We start from the raw sequence: 11,332 nt of genomic DNA, 5'->3' as shown, positions 1-11,332 counted from the left end.
AGACTCACGTCCATCGAGTCAGTGATGCCACCCAGCCATCTCATCCTCTGTCGTCCCCTTCTCGTCCTGCCCCCAATCCCTCCCAGCATCAGAGTCTTTTCCAATGAGTCAACTCTTCTCATGAGGTGGCCAAAGTACTGGAGTTTCAGCTTCAGCATCATTCCTTCCAAAGAACTCCCAGGGCTGATCTCCTTTAGAATGGACTGGTTGGATCTCCTTGCAGTCCAAGGGACTCTCAAGAGTCTTCTCCAACACCATATGTGATAGGTATTAACTAATCCCGTTTTACAGATGAGAAAACTGAGGCTCAGAGGAATCAACTAACCTGCCTAGATTGTGTGGCTAGAAAATGCCCTTCTTGTGCCCTGGCCTTTGCCTCTGCCCACAGAAATCTACTTAAGGTTTTCCCCACAGATAGGAGTTGCCACCCACCTTGAAAAACTCAGCCTCAGTTAGCTAATTGTCAGCTCCTGGTGAAGTCAGCCTGGTGAGAAGTAAAGGGCATGAGAGTTGTTCTCTGTCATAGGACCCAAGCTGTACCTGGTCTGCTCTAGGCCTCAGTTTCTTCCATTGTTGTATGATTGATTGAGTTCACAGTGGTGTTCCATGCATGGAGGAGCAAGGCTCAGAACCCGGGGCTTCCTGTACCTTGGTAAGACCGACACCCATGCGGGTAGCAATCACTGACCTAAATTGCAGGAGCTCAAGTAGGGAAAGGGGCAAAATTCTGATCAGGTTTCTGCTCACCCCTTCAGGATCTTCTTTTCTGTCCTCCTGTCACTGACTGTCCCACATACTCCGCCTTCTGAAAATCGTGAATGGCAAGCTAGAAAGTATAACAGAAAGGGCACTGAGCCAAAAGTGAGAAGGCAGCCATAGAATGCACCCATTCCTAGCCGTACAACCTTAGCCAAGTTAATGGATCCCTCTGGGCCTCAGTTTTCTCATCTATAAAATGGGATTAATGATGTGAGCTATTGTGTAACACTGCATAGGTGAAAATGCCTCACACAGAACTTGACGTGTAAAAGGTCTGCATTTAAATATTTCTTAGGTCTGAATGCTTAGGCTAGGAATCCGTGATACTTGCAATTTTTGTCATTTTGTGGAATTAATATTTGAACATGTCAAACCTGAAAAAAAATACATCACTTCTCATTAATCTTCTAGGAACTTACGAAAATACTTTTTCCTTTAGTACATCGTTGTGTTGCTTTGACTATCACTGGCCCTGTCCCTCCATCTGAATTGGGAATTCCATTTTTACACTCCTTTCAACTGATACCGTTGCCATGCACTACAGTGATTCCCAAGGTAATAGAATAACTGTCTCTCTCGCTGGTTCTATTTTTTCTTTCTTCTCATTTTTTCTTTTCCCCTTGATAACATAAAGCTTCTTTTTTCCTTCCAGAAAAGAAGCAGCATCACCCTGTCAATGTTAAATTCTGGCAGAAACCAGAGCCGCTAACATGGAAAGAAAAAAAAAATTGGCAACAGCCAGGAGTGAAAAATTGCTATAGCATTACTTAGTTGGGCTTCCCTCATAGCTCAGTTGGTAAAGAATCTGCCCGCAATGCGGGAGACCCCGGTTCGATTCCTGGGTAGGGAAGATCCACTGGAGAAGGGAAAGGCCACCCACTCCAGTATTCTTGGGCTTCCCTTGTGGCTCAGCTGGTAAAGAATCTGCCTGCAATGTGGAAGACCTGGGTTCAATCCCTGGGTTGGGAAGATCCCCTGGGGAAGGGAAAGGCTACCCACTTCAGTATTCTAGCCTGGAGAATTCGTCCATGGGATTTCAAAGAATCAGACACGACTGACCGACTTTCACTTCACTACTTGGTTGTGTGTATTTCAGGAATACAGGGTCCTCTACATTATTGGCAATGATTGTCTCTGTGGTCAGTGCTTATTTCTAACATAATTCTCTCTTCAGTGCATGTAGCAGATTGATTGCATAGGTGGCCCCAGTTCCCTTCCACTTCTTTTGCTTTGCCACTTTGCTGTTTCCTTCACTCAAGAGATGGAGTCTATTAACCCATCTCTTGCTTTTGGACTTGGCCATGTGACTTGCTTTGATCTGAGGATGTTAGCAGTCATGATGCAAGCAGAAGCTTTCCAAAGTATTGATGTGTTTCTCCTAGTCCTTTTGGACCCCTGACATTACTGTGAAAACGTGCCCAGGCTAGCCTATTCAACGACTGTGAGAGGGATCCAAGCTAAGGCCATCCTAGATCATCCAGCTCTCATCAGCTGATCCATAGGCTTGTGAACAAAAATCTGTACTATTATTGTATCCCACCAAAGCTTGCTATTTGTTATGCAGCAATAGCTAACTGATACAGTAAATTTTGGAGCCTAGGGGATAACCCATGACTTCTACAACTATAATGCTGAAAAAATTCTTGTACTTCAAGCCCTACTGATGCTATAGTTAACCACCTGGAGAGGTAGTTTGAAATCACCATTCCAGGTAAGCTGCCCTTTAATTGTTCCCTGAATGCAACCTGTATATTCCTGCTTCAGTATCTTTGTACATTTCATTTCTCCCTAGGGAACGTCCTTTCTTCTCTCTTCCCTATTTGAATCATTCCAGATTTCCAAAGACCTAACATAAACTACATAAACCAACCTTTTCTGAATGACCTCTGGCTGCCCCCTGCCTGCAGTGGTCCTGCCTGAGTCATAAAATGGATACCCAACACAGGCTGCCTTCCATGGCTACCATTTCTTATCTACAGTTCTTTAGCAAACTAGATTCCAACTTCCTGGAGGGCAGGGCCCATTTTTTACCTCTTTTATCCCCCAAGCACTGCATCAGTTCAGTTGAGTCACTCAGTCGTGTCCAACTCTTTGCCACCCCATGAATTGCAGCATGCCAGGCCTCCCTGTCCATCACCAACTCCTGGAATTCACTCAGACTCACATCCATCAAGTCAGTGATGCCATCCAGCCATCTCATCCTCTGTCTTCCCCTTTTCCTCCTGCCCCCAATCCCTCCCAGCATCCCTTCCAATTAGTCAACTCTTCACATGAGGTGGCCAAAGTATTGGAGTTTCAGCTTTAGCATCATTCCTTCCAAAGTACACCCAGGGCTGATCTCCTTCAGAATGGACTGGTTGGATCTCCTTGCAGTCCAAGGGACTCTCAAGAGTCTTCTCCAACACCACAGTTCAAAAGCATCAATTCTTTGGCACTCAGCTTTCTTCACAGTCCAACTCTCACATCCATACATGGCAACTGGAAAAACTATAGCTTTGACTAGACGGACCTTTGTTGGCAAAGTAATGTCTCTGCTTTTGAATATGCTATCTAGGTTGGTCATAACTTTCCTTCCAAGGAGTAAGCGTCTTTTAATTTCATGGCTGCAGTCACCATCTGCAGTGATTTTGGAGCCCCCCAAAATAAAGGAAAGGACAAGGCCTTTTAACTGAAGATGTTAACATTTGTAGGTTGACATGGAGAAGGGTTGTTGTTGTTCAGTGTCCTTGCTAATGAATAAAACCAAAGGGAGAGCACTGTGTTGTATACCTAAAACTAGCACAGCGGTGGTGGTGGGGGGGGGTGTGGTTTAGTTGCTAAGCTGTGTCCAACTCTTGCGACACCATGGTTCCTCTGTCCATGGGATTTCCCAGGCAAGAATACTTAAGTGAGTTGCCATTTTCTTTTTCAGGGGATCTTCCTGACCCAGGGATTGAACCTAGGTCTTCTGCACTGTAGGCAGATTCTTTACTGACTGAGCCGCCAGTCAGGGAAGCTCAACTAATACAGTGTTATATGTCAATTATATCTCAATTTTTAAAAACTTGAAAAAATTAAAAAAGAAGTTAGAGGCTTCAAGGACTTCCCCAGTGGCCCAGTAGTTAAGATTCCATGCTTCCACTACAAGGGGCAGGGGTTCGATCCCTATTCAGAGAACTAGGATCCCACGTGCTGTGTGGCATGGCCAATAAATAAATACTTTTTTTAAGTTATAGGCTTCCAGATGAAAGCTTGTAGAATCTTACCCTACTCTACTCTAATCCCCCCTGGGAAAATAAATCATAAAATGCTACCTTTTCCCTGAAGATTCCTGACTTCCCATTCTCCTCAAATTAGATACATTCTTTCTCTTCTTCAGCTCTCCATGTCTCGTTGCCACCGGTATTTCTCCTAGTGGGCCTCCCAGAATTTACCTTATGTGATAGCCAGTCATGTTCTTCTTTCTTTCCTGTTCACCTGCACCAGGCTCCGCCATCAAAATTTCCTAAGATCAGAGGCTACACTTTTCCATACGTGTCTCTGGCACCTGGTCAGGTGCTTATCCTAAAGCAGGTGCTCCGTGAAGTAATTCATGACCTCATCATCTCTCCCAGCTCTGTCTTTATGTTAAATGCCCTAATTCAGGCCCGTACCATTGCTCCTACAGAAAATTGCAAAAGGCTGTATCTGGCCTTCCTGCTTCTGCCCTTGCCTCCCTTCCTCATCTTGGTACTCAGCTTAAAAGGAAAACATGACCAGGCCATTTTCCTACTTAAAACACAAGCCAACAAACAACGTCTTAATAGCTTCCCTTTTCTATAAGGTTAAGACCAGTTTCTTAGGCCTGGCGTACATGACCAACTCAGGTCTGTCCCAGCCCACCTCCATAGACCCTTCTCCCTTCACACCAGCCTCTAACTTTACTCCAAGAGGGCACAGCTGATGCATCACGATCCATGCTGGATTGTCTCCCCAACCGCGCACCTCGGCGCCCCCCACTTCCTCCCTGGTTGCCTCAGGTGACCCAGCTGATCTTGACCCTCCTTCCCACCCACTCACTTCCCAGACTCCCTTGAGGTACCCCACTGATTGTTGTGCTTGCAAAATTACCTTGTGGTTATCTGAGTAAGTGGAAGCTTCCTGAGAACAAAGACTTTGTATTGAGTTGGTCAAAAAGAAACATTTTGTCCACCCCAGTATGTGCAGCCCCTGCCACAGCACCCAGAAGATTAAAAAAAATAATCGTTGGATGGATTGGTGGATGGATGGAGCAGGGATCTGCTGTAACTGTGGCCTGAAGCAGACCAGACCATTCCTGACGTATCTAAATAGAGGCTTGGTCTGGAGAACTAACATCCTTAGTAAGCTTGTCCCTTGTACAGTCTTGTCTTCGAGTACTAGGATTAATTTGGCCTGGATTCAGGGCCATTCTTAGTGGCCAGGTCCACAGTGAGCAGCTGAAGATTCCCTTAAATGTTCCTTGATATCCATTGGGCACTTCCTATGTACTAGATGTTGTTCTGAGCACTTTCAGTGAATTAGTTCATTCAATTCTCACAGCAATCTTATGGGACGTACACAGTATCTCTGTTGTGTAGATGAGAGTTAGGAAATGTTAATTAACTTTTCTAAGATCAACTACTAAAATCAGAGTCTGTGTGCACACCCAGGCAGCCTGATTCGAGAACATGCCAGCATCACCGCCACCTCATGTTTCCCTGGGTTCCTGTTTTCCACCTGTGCTTCTCTCTTTTCTCAACCCGTTCCTCTCCCAAGATGGGAGGCAAGGTAAGGGCTAAGAAGAGAAAATTTCTTCTTGATTGTTTTATTTATTCTGTCTACTTAAATTCCCTCATTATGACCTAATTATGCATATTTAGCCAGCAGGAGGTCATCTTTTCTTATTTGTATCTATATATAATTACCTGCCCATGAAGATAACTTTTCACACCGAATTTGAATGATTATCAAAGAGCCATATAAAGCAAACTGTATTGCCCTTTGCAGGCCATCTCTGCTTCTCAGTGGGCTGGAAACCGCACGATTGCTTCCTCTTTATCTTTGTAGTGAGAGCGCAGCATTTGTCACTCGGCGTCTGAGCAACTTCAGTGACACCACCAGGAAAGGTCTACATTGGTCCAAATGGCACGCTTCCCACATGTGGCATCATTTTTTCTCTTTCTGAGTAAGTGTCATACTTTTGTATGTTACTGTTGCCACAGGAACTAGTCAAACAGAGACTGTAGAGTGATAAAATGGGACAGTTTGGTCTCTATAGGGAAAACACGTCTCCGGTGCTGGCAATCATTTTTGACTTTTGATGATGTTCTTGGCTACCTAGACAACCTTGATTCCAGGTGGTGCAATGCTTGGTTGAGCCCCATGAACCTGATCCCATAGGTTTTTATATTTGTGTGTGTTGCTAGATCTGCCAGTTTTGCTGGCCCTGCCTTCACCTTATTTTCTTGGGCTAACTGATTCCTGGAGATAGGATGAGGCTTAACTCTTCAGACTGACAGGGGATGCCTGATAAGAGCTTGTCTAGATTAATATACCTTGGGGATGTGGCTGGATGAAAGGCTTATGAGAGCATGTAATAGTTTTAGGCTAACTTAAAAGAAGGTTCTGACTTCACTTGTGAGCTGAAGTGGGCGTTGACTACTGTAAAGCTGAGAAGGGGGCAGGAAGAGTCACATGGCTCTGCTGAGGGGCATGTGGAAGGGCCTCAATGAGCCTAGGGGCATTTGTACATGGTTGAACAGGGTGGAGGAAGTAGAAATTTGGGGGTGGATGGAGAACAGATGAACTGGGAAGGGCATGAAATAGTTTCAGAGCAGACAGAACAGGGAGCAAGTACTCTTTAGTGCTATGGGTTCGTTTAGCATCTGGTGAAGCTCATCTTCACCCCCATTTCAGAACAGTTTTTAAACATATAAATTAAAACATATAAGATTATAGGGAAAAACAATCATATTGAAATGCAGTTATCAAAATATTTTAAAGTAAATCATAATGTAGTCATTTATTTTCTTCTTTATTCATTATATGATAAGATCTAGAGGTGGTCTATTAACCCCCAAATTTCAATTTAGTAATGAGTGTGAACAATATTTCAAGACTCTGCAATAGATGTGATGTGAAAATATCTATGGTTTGTTGTCTACCTTCATAGCTGAAGAAAATACTGAATTTCCATAAAGGTTAGTGAAAACAAAGATGTAGGGTGTTTTTCCACCCAAGTTTACGAACTCTTTAATCCCCCAAGTGGACTCAGGTTTAAAACTTCTGCTTTAGAGTGACTAGATGGAATTAGTGAAGGAATTCTGACAACAGGGGAACGAAAAGAGCTTAGAATCAGAGTAACCAAGGCTGTGGCTAATAGACAAAAAGGGTGCTGCATTCAGCTCAAAGGGGCGCTTAAGAAACCCTTGGCTTGAATTGAACTGGGCTCATGTCTCAAAGGACATTGGGTAGTGAGAGGTGAAGGTCAGATATGGGGCCTGAAGGCGAAGTTACTGGGAGCAGTTGCTGGTTAATTGCTGCCCACCAGACTGGCTTTGCAGGCACTGATGACCAGGAGACTGTTGGGGTCCTCTGGGGACTTGCCTGCCATGTTCCTACTTGTCCTATTTGGGTATCTGAGTGTGATTCTCAAGTGTCTGTGCCTTGTGTCTCTGAACTGTGTTTTGGCTTGTGTATGGGGAAACTGGGCTTACATTGTGCAACAAGTCAGACGGTTGCAAATTTTGTGTCTTTTTTTTTTTCGGGGGGGGGGTTGGCGATGGGGGCTGAGCGGTCTGGAAGGCCTGGGAAAAGGAAAGTAACCAAGGTTCAAAAAGGGGAAGCTGCCAGGCTTTCCCTAGTTCATTTGAACCATTACCTGAACTGGGTTATACATTTATTTCTTCTAAATTTAGATTCCATAAATACTAATTTTGTATAGAGCCACATATAATTTTGTATAAAAACACATTAATCAGAAAGTAACTTGAAAAAGATGTTGCAAGCCTGCTATTTGTCATTACAAATACAAAGGGAGAAATTAAGGAAATACACTAAATGATGGATGATCAGTTGAGCACTTGCATTGTTTAGCAAATGTTTACCTTGTCCTAATTAATTTTAAAAAATAAATATGTAAATGTATATGTATGACTGAGTCCCTTCACTATTCACCTGAACCTATCACAACATTGTTTAACTGGCTATAACCCAATATAAAATTAAAAGTTCAAAAAAATATGTAGAGACTCATAAATCCTGTTAGAATATGGGCCCAGATGAGGTTAAAGTCATGGATAAATGAGTCCTTGGACTTAGCTTTCTCCTCTTGGTCTGTCACCACTCACCCTAACTAGCTGCCCTACAAATAAAAGTCATTAACTTGGGAGGGTCCTGGGGAGGACATACTGTTTGTCCTACTACGACTGTATTCATGAAAAAAAAAAAATCCACTAAATTATGGATGAAAACGCTTTCAGCCTCCAAGCATGCAGAGATTTTGTATGGGTAAAGAAAGAGAAGTTGTTTGTTGTGTTTGATGTTCTCCAGCTAGGTTTTGTATAAGGTGGAAGTATTTGAAGTTGCTGTTTTTGTGTATCAAAAATGGTCAGGTGTGGACCATTTTATATAGTTCAATCAAATAACTTCAATTCAAATAACACTGAAATAGAAAATTTGGCAATGCCAGTGATGTTTTTGAAAAAAAACCAATACCATCAGGAAATTCTTCATGTATCAAAAGTGTTACTCTGATGCAGTATGTCATTGTTAAGCTGTGTGTGCATCAGTCAGCAAGAATCTGCTGTCCAGAGGTGCCTAACCATCTGTCCATTAAAACAGAAAGCAACAGGCCAGTCCTCTAAGGTATTTTCCTCTTTTGGAGGAGAGATATGTGCAACATCCCACAGAAAATAGATTTATAATAAGATGCTTCAAGTGTATGATTCCCCATGCATGACCATTTGAACTGGCCTCTGTCCATCATTCCTTTGTACCTCCATAATGCCTATTAATCCTTCACATTGTCTCTTTCACTTTTCTGAGAAAGTGGTACTCTCCCAAACAAGTTCTTGACCTCATGCTTCCACTAAGACCTTACTGCATTCATCATCATCTCTCTGGCTTCATCCATCTCTGTCCCCTCGGCAGCTCCTCTGCCCATAAACATGCAGAGGCACCCGTGTTCATCTGTCCTCACTGCTCTGCCCCATTGAGCTGCTCTTTCTAACTACCACCCTATTTTTCTCTTTCCCTTCTACATGAAACTTCTTGAAGTAGTTCAGTTTAAGCTTCTTGCAGTTGCTTCTTACCCTTGAAATGCTCTGCTTCTGCTCTCTTGAAATCTCTTTTACAAAGATCACCACTGACATCCTCATCATCAAACTAAAAGGACACTTCTCTGCCTTTCGAATCCTTACCCTCTCAGCAGCATTCAGCAGTGCTGACAAGCTCTTTCTTCTTGGAACTTTTTGCTCCTTTGGTTTTCAAGCCGCAGTGCACTGGCTACCCTCCCACCTCCCTGATTCTTCTTTCTGTAGCATGCATTTCTCATCTTATTTCCTAAATAGAGAGATCCTCTAATAATCTCTCTTTAGCTCTCTTCTTATATCCCCTAACATTTTCCACTACTTAACGCGTAAATGACTTAATCAGCATCTACAGCCCAGAACTCTCCCTAGTTACAAACAAGCGTTTACAGGAAGCAGTGAGGAAGCAATGGAGACAGTCAGGAATTTGACATTGGTAGATCCAAGTTCAAATCTGGCTCCACCATTTACAACTTTGACATTGCTAAATATGGGACTATCACAGAGTTATTAAGATAACTAGATGACAAATATTTTCAAAGAGTATATTTTAAAGTATAGAAAAAGATACAGATATTGACATATATTTTAATAATATTTCTAAATATTTGCTGGATTTCCTTCTTGTTTATTCCATAGCACTCTAATTTAGTGTTTCCAAGATTAAATTCTTTATCTTCTCCTTCACCCTTGAACGCACAATAGTACTTCTTCCTGATAGCCTTATTCCTGTTAATAGTACTGTTACTCCCAGTCACCCTTACAAAATCTGGTATCATCTTTGATTTTCTCTTGTCTTCCATCCACCCCTTTAAATTCCAAGCATCTAAGACACTGAAAAACTCTATAGATTTATCTCCACAGTGGCTCTCAAATTATAGCCCCTTTCTTTCCATTTCTACTGCCTTCATCACTTATCTCCTGAGCTTCTGTAATTATCTGATATCTACGTCTAACTCCATCATCCTACACACCGTCAGGTTAATTTAACTAAGAATTTTAAAACACTTCCTGTGGGTTCCCCATTGCCTATCAATCAAGCCCAAACTTTTAAACATGCCAGTTAAGCCCTTCATGCTTTGGACTCAAAATTTCTGCCCAATCTTACCTCTTTCTATTAATCTTTGTGTAACCCACCCCCGAATCCAACTGATTACTCCCTATTTCCTGAACAATTCTTTTGATTACTACTTATACAGTCTTTTCATGAAGTCTCCTTCACTGAAAAATACCCTTTCTCTCCACTTAAATTGCCATAACCTTCTCCAAGGTCCATTTTTAATACTATCTCTTCCATACACCTTACCTATTTTCCTCCTCTAAAATGTAATCTCTCCTTCCTTCAAATTCCTCAAAGAACTTTCATCATATATCTTTCCAGGAGAGATGACAACCACCCTACTTGACTAAATTGTAAAATCGAGAAATCAGAGACTGTCCTAAACTCATCTTCATATCTTAGTCCTTGAAGCATCAGAAATACTATAAGTGGTTAGATAAATATTAATTGAATTAGCAACTGAAGCAGAAGAAAATAAAGTACTACTTTTCACAATAAAATGTTTCGAATGTACCCATCTCTCTGAAAAGTCATAAAAAATCTGGAGTAAATGCTGCCTAGGCACAAAAAATAATATTGTGGAAACATCCCCTGACATAAACGTATCAGTGGAACCTCAGAAATCATATTTTTTAAAAAATTTCTACTGTGCAAATATAACACATAAGAAAAGGGACTTCCCTGGTAGTCCAGTGGCTAAGAATCCACCTGCCAAGGCAGGGGACACGGGTTCGATCTCTTGTTGGGGAAGATTCCACGTGCTGCAAGGGCAGCTAAGCCCACGTGCCACAGTGACTGAACCCGTGCTCTGGAGCCCCTGCTTGGCAACAAGAGAAGCCACCGCAAGGAGAAGCTCTCTCACACAGCAATGAAAGATTAGACCCCGCTCACCGCAAGTGGAGAAAGCCTGCTTGTAGCAACGAGACCCAACACAGCCAAAACTTAATTAATTGAAAAGGAAAGCTAATAAAACACAGCAATGAAATTTAATAAATAAAAAGTAAAAACCATGTAATTGCTATGCAGGAGAAGAAATAGAACATCGCTAGGACCCTGGAATCACCCATCTACCTTGCTGTATGCCCCACCAGATACACACACAATCACTTTACTGACTTCCATGATTACTACTTCTTAGCTTTTTTTTAAAAAAAAAAAAAAAAGGTTTAATTTCTTTTGTTTGCATCACTAAACAATACAGTGGGGGGTTTTTTTGCCTTTTTTT

General features: G+C 42.3%; 1 protein-coding gene across 2 annotated transcripts in view; it reads left to right on the top strand.

Moving 5' to 3' along the window:
* The first annotated feature begins 5,837 nt into the window (after positions 1-5,837).
* The window catches only part of CD101 (CD101 molecule), a 38,191-nt gene continuing 32,696 nt past the window's right edge, over positions 5,838-11,332 (top strand). For both annotated transcript variants that reach the window (XR_824380.1, XM_010830721.1), the window contains exon 1: positions 5,838-5,923. Coding sequence is in view for 1 of the 2 variants with exons in the window: in XM_010830721.1 (XP_010829023.1) it covers positions 5,881-5,923 (43 nt within the window). In the remaining variant the exon portion in view is untranslated. The remainder of the gene's footprint in view (positions 5,924-11,332) is intronic.

This window comes from Bison bison, unplaced genomic scaffold, assembly GCF_000754665.1.
Source record: "Bison bison bison isolate TAMUID 2011002044 unplaced genomic scaffold, Bison_UMD1.0 scf7180017864519, whole genome shotgun sequence".
Taxonomy (NCBI): Eukaryota; Metazoa; Chordata; class Mammalia; order Artiodactyla; family Bovidae; genus Bison; species Bison bison.
This window is presented reverse-complemented; position numbering and strand designations above follow the sequence as displayed.